The 20,000-nt window shown below is 39.3% G+C and overlaps 1 protein-coding gene across 1 annotated transcript in view; it reads left to right on the top strand.

The window, feature by feature from the left end:
* pitpnm2 (phosphatidylinositol transfer protein, membrane-associated 2) overlaps positions 1-14,441 on the top strand; it is a gene marked incomplete at both ends in the record, with an annotated part of 39,587 nt that extends 25,146 nt beyond the window's left edge. Inside the window, 8 exons of the mRNA XM_080046569.1 lie at positions 2,162-2,310; positions 5,007-5,123; positions 6,383-6,499; positions 10,205-10,353; positions 11,657-11,806; positions 12,737-12,920; positions 13,370-13,498; positions 14,025-14,441. Of these exons, the coding sequence (XP_079902695.1) occupies positions 2,162-2,310; positions 5,007-5,123; positions 6,383-6,499; positions 10,205-10,353; positions 11,657-11,806; positions 12,737-12,920; positions 13,370-13,498; positions 14,025-14,441 (1,412 nt within the window). The remainder of the gene's footprint in view (positions 1-2,161; positions 2,311-5,006; positions 5,124-6,382; positions 6,500-10,204; positions 10,354-11,656; positions 11,807-12,736; positions 12,921-13,369; positions 13,499-14,024) is intronic.
* Positions 14,442-20,000: the final 5,559 nt, after the last annotated feature.

Raw genomic sequence — 20,000 nt, 5'->3', positions numbered from 1 at the left:
ATGTGACTTCACATCATTTTGAGATGAACATACTAACTTATCATTCATGTCATAAAAATGTATCGTTCATTATGTATAAAAACTTAAAAATGTGAGATGTACGCATACGAAGAACTTCAAACAGTAACAGTTAGTGCTGACTAACTATCTAAACATGACAAGCTGAACTATTTTGAGGTTATTCCTAATTTAACTGAGACATTAAAAATATTATAAAGTTCCTCGTAGACACTTTAAATAAAAACTGAACTGAATTGACTTGACCATTGTCCATTTCCTCCCTTTCAAACGTCCGCATAGCAACAGTCGACCCCTATATAAGGCCCACGATTCTTTCAACCCTGAGATCGCCCTACAAAAGGTTTGCGGCAAGGCGATCGCACTCCGCTCGATCCCAACGCAAAAGGGTTATCCCCAAACCCAAACCCAACGGGGTGGATTCTGAGTTGAGCTCCGACGCTAGCTCTGACACCACCTATGATGTCACCTCTGACATCATCGCTGACATCATAAGCATCAGCTCGGTGCCTCCGTCGCCGGGGGTGATAAAGAACATAGAGAAAGGTATCCTGGGAAATGTAGTAAGAGGACGTAAAAAGGGAAAGGATGCTAGGATGCTAGGCTACATCCTCGTTCCCTTTTGATCTTTCCTTCCTTCCTTCCTTCCTTCCTTCCTATGGCCGTTTCCCTTTCTCTCCGATAGTTTTCCTTTCCCCACGATGACAAACTCGACCTGTAAATAGTGGTGCAGTATCAAAGCAGATCTGTGTCTTAAATATCAAGCAAAAAAAATAAAAATAAAAAAAAAATATATTTAAATTCAAGAGAAAATAAAAGTCTAAAACTAAAAATAATCTCAAAAAGCAAAACCTGTCACTTGCAAACAAGTCATTGGGTGACATCGTAAACTGTTGTTGGTCATTTGCCATTTTGATAACACGTCTTTTGTTCACAGTTCCATCTGCTTCTTTCTCACTGTTGACTTTGCAAGTGCAGGAGCGCTCCCAGCTTTCTCACTGGAGCTGTCTGTCACTCAAAAAACTCATTAGCCAATGGGGACGCTCGCCTGCAAAATTAAACCCGCCCACGTGAGACATTTGTGACAGAATCGCAAAGAAAAAATGAACAAGCACGAAGGAGAAAGCTGGCAGCGTCACAGCAAAGCCGACAGTAAATTACAACGTGATAAGTTCTTATCGCGTTGTAGCTTGATCAATCTTTATCAAGTTAAAACGTACTATGTATCACGTGTTAACAAGATATATACTGATCTATTTTCTTCCCTAGTGGCATCAATACGCTGTCATAAGTTTCTCCTACTGTAACCCCTTGAAATAGGGCGTAGGTTTGCATATGTCCTTCACAATATGTTGGTAGGGACATATGCAGCTCTGGAAAAAATTAAGAGACCACTCTGGATTTTTCTTCAATCTTCATCTCTACATAACTCATTGAAAATACTCTTTAATGACAAAAGTGTATTGGAATTTGGTGGAAATGTTGTCAGTAGTTTATAGAATAAAACCATAATTCCAAATTATGGATAATTCCATCCATAAATCCCAAATTGTACTCAAACACATGCCTATAAATAGTAAAACGAGAGTCACTGAATATTTGGAGTGGTCTCTCATTTTTTTCCAGAGCTGTATTTCTACCAATTTGGTATAGAGACCAAATTTACGCCCTTGTTCCTGAAGCTGTGTTTTATTTTCCCCTCTAACCCCCAACTCTCCGCCTCTAGATGAGCAGTACGTAGACGTACCTACAGTAGATCTGCACTGGACTCCACAAATATACAGATCTAGATACAGTATCCTCTGATTCCCCTAAACTTTGTGGGCGACTGTGGCTCAGGTGGTAGAGCGGGTTGGCCTATGATCGAAGGGTTGGCGGTTCGATCCCCGCTCTGCCACTTGTGTCATGGTTGTTGTGTCATTGGGCAAGACATTTCACCCACCTTGCCTCGTGTGAATGTCGATAGTTAGCCTGCTGCTATCGGTGTGTGAATGTGTGTGTGAGTGGTAACGTGGGAATGGGAACAGGTCTCCCTTGCAAAAGAGTCTCCGGTCTCAATGGGATTCACCTGTATATGAATAAAAGGTAATAATAAAAACTAACTCTCTATCTCTGTCCTCCATTTTGTGTCCTGTGTGTGCAGTAGCCTCCCGGTGGTGGGGCAGTAAGCGGATGGACTACGCTCTGTACTGTCCTGACGCGCTCACAGCCTTTCCCACGGTCGCTCTGCCTCACCTCTTCCACGCATCGTACTGGGAGTCTACGGACGTGGTCTCATTCCTACTCAGACAGGTTCAGAAATACTTTGTTTTTAAAAGATATTTGGTAGATATTTTAGGCGTTTTAACCTTTTAGTTGATCGTTTGAGAGATAGAGTGGAAATGGAGAGAGAGAGAGAGAGAGAGAGAGAGAGAGAGAGAGAGAGAGAGAGAGAGAGAGAGAGAGAGAGAGGGAGAGAGAGAGGGAGAGGGAGTTGACATGTAGGTAGATAACAGCACGGGTTGGAAATCGAACCCGGGTATTATGGTACTCTCTACCTCCTAAACCACAAGTGCATATATTTCAGTCTTTCTGTTAATAATTTTGCTAATTGAATACTTAATTAACAATGTGTTTTTTTAGCCTCGATAGCAGCGGAAAACGATTGGGATCCAACGTTGGTCCGGACTGAAATATCTTAGCAATTATTGGGCGGATGTTAATGAAAATTGGTTTGGATATTCGTAGCTCCAGAAACAATATGGCGTCATGTGCAAAGGACAAAGCCATGAATCTTGTTGAGTAGAAATTAAGTGAATTGGAACTTTCTGATCTCCGGCCAAAAAGCTAAAATGTCGCCTCAGCTATTCATTGTCAGTTTTAAAGGTTAGATTTTCTTAATGTAATTTCATTGCTGTGATGCTATAGAAATACTGTATACAGACTTAGGAGACTTGTGGCTAATTGGGTGGGTCAGAAAAAGCAAGCATAGCACTAAACTTAACGTGTAAAACTTTTTACTACTTTGTACACTGGCAGCCTGTTGTAGCATTATATAAGGTTTGGCTCAAACTGTGCAGTGCTGAGGCAAGCACAAACATCATGAAAATATACTGAGACTTTTAAAAGGGGGAGTCAGCGATTCTGGAGAACGCTTGTTGTCAAAATAACTTTGTCAAAATCAGTGAATGTCTCCTCACGATCCACTACCTGTCCATACTGTGTGCACTGAAAAATAATCTGTTAATAATACATAGCCTAGGCTCTGTAAACTGGCATGTTTCTAGCTATGGTGGGCCCTCTTTGTTTACATACCCTTTGTTTACATAACCGTTTACATAGCCTAGGCCAGGGGTCTCCAACCTTTTTTCAACTGAGAGCTACTTTGAAAAAATGTAAGTGGCCAAGAGCTACTTGTATCAAATCGCTTATATTTATTTACATAGCACACATCAAATGAATTAAGCTTCTGTTTGTACACGTGTGAAATTGCAATACCCAATGCTTATCATAAATAATTTCCCATCAAAGGTCCAAGAACACATTACTTTACACTTTTTGTGGGCCACATATCACTGAAAATTGACATCAATGTCTATATTACACTTCTTATTGTGACGCAACAGTGTTTCCCCCAGGAAATGTCTTAGTCAAGGTGGTCACCACCCAGGTGTGGAGGAGGCGCGGTGCAACGCGGCGCGTCGAAAATTTTGGGGGTATTTTGCTCAAAGATGCCAATACGCACTACAGAAATAAACAACTGCTTATTTGAATAAAACAGACAACTGACCTTACAGTTGTACATTTTTAAAGTTCCTTTTTGGATAGGGGGCTGTTGTGAGATTATTATGGACAATTAGGCATACTGTGATAACCTATAATTCATTAATGGTTATTATTAGCCTACTTGCTTGATTTCTTCTTAAATACAGAGGGTATTGGTCGTTTTGGAACATGTATTTCCCAATTTAAAACGTAAAAATAAAGCAGCATTGAAAATTCTGAAAATAAATCTTGTATGGCTACTAGCATGCTGTTCTACAAATAACTCAATAGTTGAAATAATAAATAAAATGTGTTTTCCCCTTAAAATGATTAAATACATTTATGCAAAGGTCAAAGACAGTGCATGCCGTAGTCATGCATGGCCGCATGCAGAGCCGCAGAGCAGCACACACACCAGCTGATAGAGAAACGCTTTGAGACACATGAACATTTATTTACCGCAAATCGCAAAGTTTTGACCATGGGAAGAGGTGCATTTACCTTCATCAGATTTTTAACTTGTAAAAAAAAAAAAAAAAAAAAATTTTTTTTTTTTTTTTTTTTTTTTTTACAAGTCGGTCAACCTATCAGGCGAGCTACTGAAAACCCACCCGCGAGCTACCGGTAGCTCGCGATCGACCTGTTGGAGACCCCTGGCCTAGGCTGTGTATTAAAGGTGCAGTGTGTAATATGACATCATCAAGAAAGTTCTACAAAGTTCTAGAATGCAACACTCCCTGGGTAACCCCAACCCTTTCGAATAATAACAGAAGCTACAGTGGCCTTCAAGGACAAGAACAATTCTAAATTTTAAACAATGCACCTGATGACATTCCAACTATGACACTTTCAAGATGGCGGCACTAGGCCTTGGTCCAAAATATGCAGAAATATGGACATATATGAGACCCTTTCTAGGGGAAAAAAAACTATTCAAATTTTTTTTTCAGCTATTATGCACTAAATTAAATGTACTTATGGATATTATAATTACTTTCTACAAAATCTGCTAGGGAATAAAACCCAAAATTCTACACACTGCAGGTTTAACACCAACAGATTTATTTTCAGCGCACACACAGTACAGACAGGGAGCGAATCGTGAGGAGATATTCACTGATTCTGACATAAAGGGGATTTTAACAACAAACATTTTCAAGAATCACTGACTCCACCTTTAAGTAATAGACGCAAATTCTTAGGACTTCGTAATTTAAATCTTATTTTACTTTTAATTTTTTCAGATGATGAGACACGAGAACTCCAGTATTCTGGAGCTGGACGGGAAAGAAGTTTCTGAATTCACTCCGTCTAAACCTCGGGAGAAGTGGCTACGCAAGAGGACGCACGTTAAGATCAGGGTAAGAAATATCCACTTGTTTTTTTTTTGTTTTTTTTCTAATTATTATTCATTCTTCTAAAATACTACTACTCTATATACTACATTCATTTATATGAAAAAGTTACGCGCTATAGCTTTAAATTCTGAGTTCATTAACATTTAGTTTTGAATTTAGAGCGTTTCTCATCTGGATTTTGGCAGCTGCTCTAAGTGAAGACTGTGTAGAGATATTTTAAGATAATCTTGTCCCCTTGGTCAGGAATAGGGTTGCAAAATTCCGGGAATTTTCAAAGTTGGAAACTTTCCATGGGAATTAACGGGAATTTATGGGAATTAACGGGAATATTGGGAATTAACGGGAATAAACAGGAATTTACTAAATTTGAAGCAACCCAAACACTTAATCCTTCTAACTATGTTATTTCAGTCCTAGCAAACGTTCTAGACAGTAAACAGCAGTGTTTTCAACTACGTTTTATAGTATTTATGAACATTTAATTTCAAATCAGATTTTCTTTAAAGCTTTTTGAGACACCCAACTTGATATCATATATTGCTTTTTACTAGACCAGGTTTACAGAGGCTTAAACAGTGATTTTAAATATAGTTGGGAAAATACATTTGAGCTAAATCTTGACTAAAACAAACAGAATTCATGCAAGTACACTTAGCAAGTTGCACATAGCACACTGCTTACTGCAGGGGTACTGAGGCCACGCCCCCTACATGCACTGTGCATTCTGGGGGGGGGGGAGGGATTTTACTTGATTTATTGAATGCGTGGGGTCAGAAAGATGTGTTATATTTTACACAATATTCATATTTTTGTTGTTCAGTGAAATTATTGATTGTTCATAAAATAATCAAAACTTGATAAAGTTCTGCTTACAAATAAATCTGTTCAAATGTAATGTTTTTTATTGTATTAGTTTGCATGGATGTCTGTCTGCCTATGACAAAACATAGTGTTTATATGTTTAGATTTATGTTTGGATATGAAAAAAATAATCATTTAAATGACCGCCATTTAGTTAATTCCTATAATTCCCAATTTTGAATATTCCCAAAATTCCCGAGCGAAAGTTCCCGTGGAAAGTTTCCGGAAATTTACCGGAAACTTTCCACCCCTTTGCAACCCTAGTCATGAACCTAGTATAGAAATATTCTGAATTCCTGTGTTTAAGTAAGAAAGCATAGTAAAAAAATATGTCTAAGAAAAAAAATTAATTAAAAAACACAACAGATTAAAATGTGTCTGTGTCTCTCTCTGTGCGTCAGAATGTGACAGCGAACCACCGACTGAGCGACGCTGTGTTCAGTGAAGACGGGACACAGACTGTGACGGGACGGTTCATGTACGGACCCCTGGACATGGTCACTCTCACTGGGGAGAAGGTAACGACCACATAACCTTAACCCTCTAACATCTAACCCCCTAACCCTAACCTTAACCCTCTAACCATCTAACCCCCTAACCCTAACCCTAACCCTAACCCTTTAACCCTAAACCCTCTAATCCTTTAACCCTAACCCTTTAACCCTTTAACCCTAACCCCCTAATCCTAACCCTTTAACCCTCTAACCCTAACCTTAACCCTCTAACCATCTAACCCTCTAACCCTAACCCTCTAACATCTAACCCTCTAACCCTAACCCTCTAACACTAACCCTCTAACCATCTAACCCCCTAACCCTAACCTTAACCCTACATAACCCTAACCATCTAACCATCTAACCCTCTAACCCCCTAACCCTAACCCTGGACATGGTCACTCTCACTGGGGAGAAGGTAACCAACACATAGCCCTAACCAGCTAACCCTTTAACCATTTAACCCTCTAACCCTTTAACCCTTTAACCCTAACCCTACATAACCCTAACCCTCTAACCCTAACCCTACATAACCCTAACCCTCTAACCCTAACCCTAACCCTTTAACCCTTTAACCCTCTAACCCTTTAACCCTCTAACCCTCTAACCATCTAACCCTTTAACCCTTTAACCCTCTAACCATCTAACCCTCTAACCCTCTAACCCTAACCCTACATAACCCTAACCCTCTAACCCTAACCCTTTAACCCTTTAACCCTCTAACTCTAACCCTCTAACCCCCTAACCATCTAACCCTAACCCAAACCTAACCCTCTAACCCCCTAACCCCCTAACCCTAACCCAAACCTAACCCTCTAACCCCCTAACCCCCTAACCCCCTAACCCTAACCCAAACCTAACCCTCTAACCCCCTAACCATCTAACCCTAACCCAAACCTAACCCTCTAACCCCCTAACCATCTAACCCTAACCCAAACCTAACCCTCTAACCCCCTAACCCCCTAACCCTAACCCAGGACATGGTCACTCTCACTGGGGAGAAGGTAACCAACACTATGCCCAGCTGGGGGGTTAACAACACATATGTAGAACATAAATGAATTAGTTCAGTATTGATGTTACCATCTGTGTCACTAAGGTTGTACAGAGTATAGATTTTGTATTGTTTTTCTTTCTTTCATTCTTCGTTGTTGATAAATTCTCTCTCTCTCTATTTACAGTATGCGTAGTTAAGACATAACAACAACATTTAGGCACAAAACCCCAAAAATATACAGTGTATCACAAGAAAATAGGCTTTATAATATCTAGAAGGTAACGACAACTATGCACAGCTGGGGACTAACAAAGTTTATATTAAAATAAATAAATACAAATAAAAACTTAATGTCATACAATAATAGGAATTTAATTATCTTCAAAGTATGGAGAGAATGACTTTCTGACTAATTCTAAGGACTCGTTTATTCTCGACCTACTGGGGAAAAAATGGATTGTGTTTGTGTCACCACCAAGATGTGTTTTGCCTTGTAGAGACATGCATTTCCACCAGTGAAACTTTTGTGTGAATGAATAGTTGACAAAATATTTCTGAAATGATGCACTGTTGTATTTGTATACAGTCATATGAAAAAGTTTGGGAACCCTTCTCAGCCGGCATTATAATTGACTCTGCTTTCACAAAAAAAATATAAAAGTGGTATGTCTTTAATTTACCAGGAACAGTTAAGTACTGGGATGTTTTCCAAACAAAGATTTTTTGAAAAGCAGTATTTGGTTGTATGAAATAAAATAAAATGTGAAAAACTGGCTGTGCAAAAATATGGGTACCCTTGTGGTTTTGTTGATTTTAATGCCTGTAACAGCATGTAAAACTGATGACTTTAAACACAAAGTTGGTTGGATTATATTGTTAAGCCTTGAACCTCATATAATTGTCTGTTTAATCATGAGAAAATGTATTTTAGGTGCCTAAATGCAAGTTGCACTTCCCTTTGACTCTCTGCTGAAGTGAGACAGAATGGGATCATCAAAACAGCTCCCAAAAGATCTGAAAAACAAAGATGGCTCATTGTCATGGTTTAGGGGAAGGCTACAAGAAGCTTTCCCAAAGGTTTCAATTGTCAATTTCGACTGTAGGGAACGTTGTCAGGAAATGGAAGGACACAGGCATAGTGGCAGTTAAACCTGGGCATGGCAGACCAAGAAAAAAACAGGAGCGGCATAGGTGGAGGATTGTGAGAATGGTTGCACACAACCCACAGATCACCTCCAAAGACCTGCAAGAACATCTGGCTGCAGATTGTGTATCTGTACATCGTTCAACAATTCAGCGCAATTTGCACCAAAACATCTGCTTTTTATAAAGACCAAATAACTTAATTTTTGTCTCATCAGTCCAAAGCATTTTCTTCCAATATGAAGCTGGCTTATCTAAATGAGCTTTTGCATACTCCATGCAACTGTATCTGTGGCGTGGGCGCAGAAAGGGCTTCCTTCTCATCACCCGGCCATACAGATGTTTTGGTGCAAATTGCACTGAATTGTAGAACCATGTACAGATACACAATCTGCAGCCAGATGTTCTTGCAGGTCTTTGGAGGTGATCTTTGGGTTGTGTGCAACCATTCTCACAATCCGCCGCATATGCCGCTCTTGTACTTTTCTTGGTCTGCTAGACCTGGGTTTAACTGCAACTGTGCCTGTGTCCTTCCATTCCCTGACAACGTTCCTTACAGTAGAAATTGACAATTGAAACCTTTGGGAAAGCTTCTTGTAGCCTTCCCCTAAACCATGACAATGAATAATCTTTGTTTTTAAGATCTTTTGGGAGCTGTTTTGAAGATCCCATTCTGTCTCACTTCAGCAGAGAGTCAAAGAGAAGTGCAACTTGCATTTAGGCACCTAAAATACATTTTCTCATGATTAAACAGACAATTCTATGAGGTTCAAGGCTTAACAACATAATCCAACCAACTTTGTGTTTAAAATCATCAGTTTTACATGCTGTTACAGGCATTAAAATCAACAAAACCACAAGGGTACCCACATTTTTGCACAGCCAGTTTTTCACATTTTATTTTATTTCATACAACCAAATACTGCTTTTCAAAAAATCTTTGTTTGGAAAACATCCCAGTACTTAGCTGTTCCTGGTAAATTAAAGACATACCACTTTTATATTTTTTGTGTGAAAGCAGAGTCAATTATAATGCCGGCTGAGAGGGGTTCCCAAACTTTTTCATATGATTGTATATTTTTTATTTTGTTGTTGTTGAAAAAATAAAAAAAATAAGTCAGTATAAAAAAAGATCTTTGCATTCACTCAGGTCACACAGATATTTGTTTATATATTTATTTAAAGGTGCAATGTGTAATATGACATCATCAAGAAAGTTCTACAAAGTTCTAGAATGCAACGCTCCCTGGGTAACCCCAACCCTTTCGAATAATAACAGAAGCTACAGTGGCCTTCAAGGACAAGAACAATTCTAAATTTTAAACAATGCTCCTGATGACATTCCAACTATGACACTTTCAAGATGGCGGCACTAGGCCTTGGTCCAAAATATGCAGAAATATGGACATATATGAGACCCTTTCTAAGGGAAAAAATAATAATTCAAAACATTTTTTTCAGCTATTATGCACTAAATTAAATGTACATTTCGATATTATAATTACTTTCTACAAAATCTGCTGGGAAATAAAACCCAAAATTCTACACACTGCAGGTTTAAATCATTTTATTTTATTTTATTGTTTCAGATTGACATCCACATCATGACCCAGCCTCCCTCTGGAGAGTGGGTTTACTTTGACACTCTGCTGACCAACAGCAGCGGACGCGTCTCCTGTGTGGTCCCCGAGGGCAAGAGACTCGGGATCGGGGTCTATCCTGTCAAGATGGTCGTCAGGTAAGGTATTGTCTATAAATTGGAAAATGACAGAAATAATCTAAAAGTGACGTAAAGGAATGGAGTATCAAGAATAAAGCAGGTGAATCAATTAAAACAAGAACAGTTGGAAGTGAAATAGGACGAAATTAAACAGTCAAAGGTTTGTAGCTGAGGCGTGCATAAATAAATAAAATATTCTGAAGGCAAGAGACTCGGGATCGGGGTCTATCCGGTCGAGATGGTCGTCAGGTACGATACGCTGTTAAAACACGTATATTTTACGACTTATACATCTCCTACTTTCACGATAACATTTCTACGTTATTACAGATTTTTCTGATTTCTTAGCCACTACATATTGCTGAAACGTTTGGCTGTTGTTGGGAACTCTACACACTATATAACCAGACAACTTTACATCAAACACGCCGAGCATAATACTTATCTTGCACCAAAAAAAATGTCTTACAAAACTATTCCTTACTTGGAAATGTGTGTTTTTTGCATTAAAACAGTTTCACTCAAACAAATATTTGAATAAGCACAAAAAGACTTCCAGCAAACTTTACAACTTCCAGTAAAAATCAAAACCTTTTTCTGTGTGCAGGGCAGTTTGAAATAGAGTTGTCACGCAAAAGTTAATTAATACTCACAAGTTTTGAATATTGATTTGAATTTGAATAAAATTATCAAAATGTTCTAACAAAAACGTTGTCTTAGAATTGTTTTTCAAGCCATTCTCTAGAATCACTGACTCCACCTTTAACACCAAATCTCCCTCCTCTGAAACTGCGTAGTGCACCTTTAAACCTGCAGTGTGTAGAATTTTGGGTTTTATTTCCTAGCAGATTTTGTAGAAAGTAATTATAATATCCATAAGTACATTTAATTTAGTGCATAATAGCTGAAATTTTTTTTTGAATTATTATTTTTTCCCTTAGAAAGGGTCTCATATATGTCCATATTTCTGCATATTTTGGACCAAGGCCTAGTGCCGCCATCTTGAAAGTGTCATAGTTGGAATGTCATCAGGTGCATTGTTTAAAATTTTGAATTGTTCTTGTCCTTGAAGGCCACTGTAGCTTCTGTTATTATTCAAAAGGGGTGGGGTTACCCAGGGAGCGTTGCATTCTAGAACTTTGTAGAACTTTCTTGATGATGTCATATTACACACTGCACCTTTAAGAAACAACACATTTAGAAAACACTGTTAAACCATCCTTTTCCCTGCTCTCTCTCTCTCTCTCTCTCTCTCTCTCTCTCTCTCTCTCTCTCTCTCTCTCTCTCTCTCTCTCTCTCTCTCTCTCTCTCTCTCTCTCAGGGGCGACCACACGTCAGCAGACAGCTACCTGACGGTGGTGCCCAAAGGAACAGAGTTTGTCGTGTTCAGTATCGACGGTTCGTTTGCAGCGAGTGTTTCCATCATGGGCAGCGACCCGAAGGTCAGGGCTGGAGCCGTGGATGTGGTGAGGTAAGGTTTATATACACACACACACACAAACACGCACACACAGACGCACGCACACACACACACACACACACACACAAACACACACACACAGACGCACGCACACACATACACACACACACATTCGCTCTCTATCTCACACACACACACACACACACACTTATACACTTATACACAGACAAACTCACTCACTCACTCACTCACTCACTCAGTCACGAACGAACGAACGAACGAACACACACACACACACACACACACACACACACACACACACACAGGCAACAGTAGCTCGCTCACACTTCACGATATGTTTGTTGTTGATCCAGTGTTAATACACAGCCTAGGCTCTGTAAACAGGCATGTTGTAATACTTGTCAAGGTGGCCCCTTTGTTTACATGCCAGTATACAGAGCCTAGGCTGGGTAATGACACCATTCTTTTTAACAGGACAGACAGGTAGCGGATCGTGAGGAGATATTCACTGATTTTGACAACAAGCGTTCTCCAGAATCACTGACTCCACCTTTTAAATGCTCAATATGTGGAATTTTCATGTCATTTCAGTTTTTATGTTGAAAGAAGTTTTGCACAATGACACACACGCACACACACACACACACACACACACATACACACACACACACACACACACACACACACACACACACACACACACACACACACACACACACACACACACAGGATACTATATATTAAACTATCCATGCTCTGCGTGAATTTACGCTATCCTTACATTTATCTTATTATTTCATATATTATATAATATATATATTTTTTTTTTCACAATACACACAAACAAATAAACACCATCACAACATACACAAAATCAACGTAAAAATAAATAAAAGATGAAAATAAATAAATAAATAAATAAATAAACATGTTATGTATCTTATATATTTTATTTTCCAGATACTGGCAGGACCTTGGCTATCTGATCGTGTACGTGACGGGACGTCCCGACATGCAGAAGCAGCGCGTGGTGGCGTGGCTGTCGCAGCATAACTTCCCTCACGGCATCGTGTCATTCTGCGACGGTTTGGTTCACGACCCGCTACGGCACAAGGCCAACTTCCTCAAGACGCTTATAAACGAGGTGAGAATGGGTTGGTTTAGTTTAAAGCTGTAGTGCGTAACTTCTGTCTCTCCCCCCCATGAGGAATTCTGAGTACTTGGTGATCACGCATGGATTTTATACCTCCTGCTGTACGTCCAGGTTTTTTTTTTCTTAGCAGTAGAATCAACAACTGAAACATTTCTTGGGCTCTTCTTGGGGATTTTTCTGAGCTCCTGCACCAGTGTCGAGGAGGGGGGAGGGGGGGAGGGGGAGTGACACCAGTTTCTAAACGCTGCCATACTGAGAAATACAGAGAGAGTTTTGTGGAGCTGATAGATAGCCTTAATCAACTTTGTGTCAACTCATTTTAGCAATAGCTTCAATGTAACATTAATTCATACAAAAAAGTTAGGCACTATTAGCTTTAAGGCAGCGTTATTATAAAACTCCATACAGTCTAAACGTTGACCTATCTCCTCTCTGCTCAGGCCCACATGAGGATCTTTGCTGCTTACGGTTCAACTAAGGACATCTCTGTTTACTCGTCCATCGGTCTGCCTCCCTCACACATCTACATCGTGGGACGGCCAACCAAGAAGATGCTGCAGCAGTGTCAGGTATGGAATTTAAAGAAATTATTTTGCAAAGGCATATTCATTTACATATCCATACATTTACTGCATTTCTGTAATAATTTGTGCGCAAAAAAAAAAATCCAGTGTTAATACACAGCCTAGGCTCTGTGTTTGTTTTAGTGCACACAGAGTTCGAACAGGTAGCGGATCGTCAGGAGATATTCACTGATTTTGACAAAAAGTGATTTTGCCTCTAATACACATTAAAAAATTATCATTTAAAAGACATACTTTTTTGTGTATGATACGCCCTTCTGACTGTTCTTCCATCTCTTCCAATGTGTGTGTTTTGTGTGTGTGTGTGTGTGTGTATGTGTTTTGTGTTTCTGTGTGTGTGTATTTTATGTGTGTGTTGTGTGTGTGTGTGTGTGTGTGTTGTGCCACTTGTATGTGTGTGTGTGTGTTTTATGTATGTATTTTGTGTTTCTGTGTGTGTTGTGTGTGTGTGTGTGTGTGTGTGTGTGTGTGTGTGTTATCTGTCTAATTCCCCGTATCCTTCTCCTTCCAGTTCATCCCGGACGGCTACGCTTCCCACCTGTCCCAACTGGAATACAACCAGCGTTCCCGTCCGGCCAAGTCAGCCAGCGCGCGCATGGTCCTCCGTAAGGGCAGCTTTGGTCTGGGGGCGGCCGGGGGGAAAGCAGGGGCTGGTGGAGTGGTAGCGGCAGGGGGAGGGGGAGGGGGAGACTTCCTACGCAAACGAAACCACATCTTCCGCACCAGAGCATCCACTTCTGCTGCTGGGTCGGGGGCGGCTTCTAGCAACCAAACGGGCCGGACTGAACGCACCTTGAGCCAGTGTGAAATGGATCGGGATAAAGGGGTCGGACCGCCTACTCAGCGGAGTATGAGCATTGCAGCTGGATGTTGGGGTCGCACTGGCAGCACCAAGGAAGGCAGTGGAGGGTTGCTAGGCCCAAAATGAGCTTCAGATTTGGGGCTAAGGGAGTATGAAGGACACCCTGGATCCCGGACGATGGGACAACATGATCGCTGGAACTGCACTATACTAAGAGAAGATGAAAAACTGTAGAATTGAAAAAAGTGAGGAACATTTTTTTAATTGTTGAGGGGATGTTTGCGCTAGGTTTTTGAGTCTTGAGGCTAGAACGGAAATTCTTAACCTCTTAGGAAAACTGCTGACATGTTTGAGTCAACAACGTATTGTCTTTGGTTGAGATAACTTATTCATTTGTAATGCGACTTTAAGTTTTGAGTTCTAAATACTAAGAATTCCAAATAGTAAAAGTTGCGGCAATTTATTATTTTTTGTTCAGAAAGTTTCTCATACAGTTTTTAACACTGTTTAGGTTTGAATTAACATTTTTGACCGACTTGGTTTTTGATTGTTTTCTGTATGACAGAGAATTAGTAAATGTAACAACTGTTATTGTTTGAAATTCTAAGTCTATAGAACTCAACATTTTAAATTGTTTTATACATATGAAAGATACACTTTCATTACATATGACAAGTTATCCAAACAGAAGATAATTATTTGGCTCGAATGTATAGGCAGCTTTCCTTCAAACTTCAGAGTTCTAGTTTAAGCCCCAAAACCCCCAAAAAGCCTTGAACATTTAGACTTATCCCGACTTGTATAGTATTTTAGCATGAACAATGTTAGAGAATACTGTTGAGATGGGTTGGTCCCAAGAGGAATGGACTATATCTGGCCAAGACGGATCCATCCAGCCAACTAAAGACAATTCTGTAGCATGACTCTTTTACAGTAAAAACTTTTATAGAATACGTCGATACATTAACTATTTAGACAAACGAAAAGGATTAAATTCAGATATTGTTAAGCCTTAAAATTTATCTCGAGAAACGGGACAACACTCACACACATCCGTCCATCTGTACACACACACACACACACACACACACACACACACACACACACACACACACACACACACACACACACACACACACGCAGAAGCAGACGCAGATGCAGATGCACACACACACCCGCACACACACAGAAGCAGACGCACACACACACACACACACACACACACACACACACACACACACACACACACACACACACACACACACACACACACTGTCCAAGCATCTACACTCATGAGCTCAGGACAAAACCGCTGATTCATCCTCAGAACAGTCCGACACGGGTTTGAAGAAAAAGGCCAAAAAACTCAATGACTTTTATCTTCTGTTTCCATCCTAAATGTTTTAAACACACACACACACACACACACACACGCACACACACACACACACACACACACACACACACACACACACACACACACACACACCCACACACACACACACACACACACACACACACACACACCCCCAAGGACATGCCGGAAAAACAGGGCACGCAACATTTTAAATCAACAACAACTCATTATTACTATATTGTACAGAAGTCCACATGCAACGATCCCTTTATATATTTCATCTGCTTTGCAATACCTCGGATTGTCCACTAGAGCTGCTGTTGCCACTGTTTGCTACAGTACACATACAGTGTGTGGTATACAGTAAAACATGGCGGACACAGTATTTTCAGCAGAGGAGCGTGGTTCGTTTCAGACTACTGGTCTGGACACCGGGAGGGTTTTATTTAGTTTTTATTCCAGTTCAATATCTATGTTAATATTTCAGTATTTTTTTTAGTAGGAAATGATTCAAGATGAATGTATGTTGAATATGTAGACTGGACTGGAATCATTCTGTATTTTATTTATACAGGTAAATCCCATTGAGACCGGAGACTCTTTTACAAGGGAGACCTGTTCCCATTTACACGTTACCATTCACACACACATTCATACACCGATAGCAGGCTGACTATCGACATTCACAATTCACAATCACACGTGAGAGCTATAGCTGTATGATTATTACCATGAAAATAATCTAGTTAGGATGCAGTAAGCATACACAGTTGGGACATACTTTTACTTAGGGCCTATTGTTTTTCTTCATAACATTGCACCTTGATCTTGCCTCTTGCTTTTATATCCGTCGCATCCCCGATGTGACGTCACTTCCGTTACGCACTGGATTGTGGGTCAGAATCGCCCAAATAGCGTGCTGATCTCGGCCGGATGTAGTAGGACATCCGGCAATTTCTGACCATGCTAAATCTGGCCAAAAGAATCGGGACGTCCTAAATATTTTTTCTAAGGATGTATTGAGTGAAATTCATTTTACCACACTGTCTTTTAATGGCCAGCTTCCATACAACACATTAGGGTCTGTTACTATGGCAACATCTTCAACCCCATCCACAAATAGCCAAACCATTCTATCAATACTCAAGTCAATCAACTGTATAACCTCATTGTTGTTGTTTTTGCACTAGTTTTAAAGGTGGAAGTATAATATAGGCCTACTGTAGTTTACCAGCTCATGTTGCTACATTTGAGACACCTGTGTAGTGCAGGGATTTTTTTTTGTGTGTGTGTTTATTTTCAAGGTATATAGGACTGCTGTATGTGCAGGCCAACACACGTCCGTACATACAGTAGGCGTTATCAGGATATGAAAATAATTTAAAGTAAATGTGCCAAACATTTGAAGTATTTTGGATCAGGGGTCTGCAAACTGCCTGTTTTTATTCGGAATCTTACTTCTATTTGCTAGGTAAATTATGTGCTAATTTTTTGGAACATTTTTGGAACTACATGTCCCAAAATGCATTGCTGCTTTGGAAGATGTAAATTCCCCATTGGCACAATTTAAAATAAGCCAAATTACCATATTAGAAGTTCCTATCTGCAGTGTACACATGCAACTATAATTGATACTTTAAAAATGTCAAGATTACATTTAAATTCAATATAATTTCAACAAACTTTATTGGCTCAAAATTTAAATAAAAAAAACCTCTGCTCTGAATTTCTGAATTGAGGATTTTTTTTTGAATGTCCTAAAAAACACCCTTACAGTTTGAAAACCTTTTGATTAATTTCCGTATCCATCCTTTTATTATGGTAATAATTTGACAATTGTACTGGGAGTATTACTTATTGCTTTGAAGAGTTTTTTTTTAAAAATTCTAATATAATCCAATCTTTGTACGAATGGATCGAAAAAATGTATTTAACAGTAAATGCAATGAGAGCATAAATTGAACCTGTTGCTTCAAAAAGTTGTATTATTTTTTGCGTTGGAATTTCTGGTGTAATTTTAATTTTTAATATTTTTTTTTGCTGCACATATTGTTGCCCCCCATTCGGCCGTTTGTGGCTGCTGCATTGAATGTTTTTTTCGCACATTTTTTGGGATTTTGAAGAAGACCATTCATGAGCCGTGGATGTGTCTCAGTGTGTACATACTGTAAAACATGTATATGTAGGACTTCTATGTTTGAGAGTTATTTATTTATCATAATGTTACTCTGGAAAAAATAATAATTTCAGGTGAAATACTGTATATTTGAAAATATGTAGCATTCTTTTTCTGTCATTTTAAGGCGATATATATATATAACGGACCAACACGGGAAAGGTTGTTTTTTTTTGTTGTTGTTTTTACTAGTGCAATATTATTGGTCCAGTCACAACCGGGCAGAACCACTATCTACGGAAGCCACTAGGGACAAAAATGAGAGAGACATTTTTTTTTAGTAGGAAGTTTTTTTTATGCACTTTGTAAATAAAGTCAGAATGTCGAGAGTAAGCTCCACATTTCAAGACTGCGGTAAAGTTGGAAAGAAATTGACAGATTCAAATTTATTGGATCAATAACTCATAAGCAAAACGTTGTTAAAACCCAAACGATGCATCTTTGCTATGGTCGTAAGGCAGACAGACAGACAGACAGACAGACAGACAGACAGACAGACAGACAGACAGACAGACAGACAGACAGACAGACAATGGGCTCCATGGGCAGACAGACAGACAGACAGACAGACAGACAATGGGCTACAACCTCATTTTGACTGAAAGCAGACGTCCTCTAAGCTCCACTAATAGCTGCACTGTATCAGAGTGAAGGTGATTGAATATGTTTCTCTTGGGTGTTTCCCTTTGTAGCCGGTCCCTGTGCTCTCGTCTCACGGCCCGCTGCACATAGAGAGCAATGTTATTATAATGCTTAGAGGACGTCTGCTTTCAGTCTAAATAATAATGAAAGCAAATTGCAAAATTAAAAAAATTAAAACTTTCTTCTCTTATTTTTGTCCCTAATCCTCTTCCGTAGAACCACTATTACATCATAGCAGGGGCACAAACTCTACCACAATACAAGCTACAATAGGAAAACTCAGTCTTAACTCACTCACACCACACACACACACAATCACACCTTGTGGAAAAAAAAAAAAAACGATTTGTATATCCGCTGTTCGACCGAGGAGTATTTTATAGGACTTGACGCTGAACTGAACCTGTATTTTTCAACCTGGAGCATTTTACAAAAAAACCTTTGAAATATTGTGTAGTAACTGGAGGCTGGTTTTTCAGTCTAACGAACTAACTGTCCGGGTGCATGGAACTAAAGAAGTGGAGACCATACATTCAGTCAGTTATCGTAAGCGGCTCTATTTACTAAGCTGTGTGCATGTCATCCATGTCAGATTGGAAAACTACGTAACCTTCATGCTTAATAATAACAATAATAAACCAGTTGTGTTGTCCACTATGTCCGCACTGTTTCATGGTTAATATGTACATCAAAACATACTGCTGATTTTATGTTTAAGATTATTACAATTATAGCCACATATATAGCTCTGGAAAAAATCAAGAGACCAGTCTGGATTTTTCTTAAATCTTCATCTCTACATTACTTATTAAAAAATGCTCTTAATGACAAAAAAATTGATTGGAATTTGGTAGAAATGTTGTCAGTAGTTTATAGTATAAAACCAAAATGTTCATTCTACTCAAACGTATGCCTATGAATAGTCAAACGAGAGACACTGAACATTTGGAGTGGTCTCTCAATTTGTTTCCAGAGCTGAATATAAGATGTAGTATTCATACAGACCTACATAAGTTCATATTCAGCTCAGTATTAGTTTTAATATTTTTTTTCTGGTACAACTTTCTAATAAAGCATAATCTATAAAAACAAATTTAATTATCTGCTTTATTAAAGGTGCAGTGTGTTGAATTTATTGGGAATTTTTCAGAACAGACTTGGTAGAAATGTAATATAATATTCACAAGTATGCATATTCATACAGCCTAGACCGTGTATTAAAGCTGGGGTATATGATTTCTGATTGGTCAACAAAGTTAACATGAGCTGTACACTTTGACCAATCAGAGCGAGGCTCCGATTCTCTGTTCTTATTGGCTGTTGGGACTGTCCATTCACTTTGGCACGACTTTGTTGGTGTGTAGAGCGTGTCAGGGAGGGACCATAGGGGAGGGACCAAAGAGAACAAGTGGAGCGGTTGAGGTATTTGGATTCGAATCTCTATCCCAACTGCCATTTTCTCCCCACATCCTCCACCCCAGCTTTAACCTTTTTTATATACAGTGTATGC

The sequence above is a fragment of the Ammodytes marinus genome (assembly GCF_949987685.1).
Source record: "Ammodytes marinus genome assembly, chromosome: 18".
Lineage (NCBI taxonomy): Eukaryota > Metazoa > Chordata > Actinopteri > Uranoscopiformes > Ammodytidae > Ammodytes > Ammodytes marinus.
The sequence above is the reverse complement of the archived record's forward strand: the minus strand, read 5'-3'. Positions and strand labels throughout refer to the sequence as shown.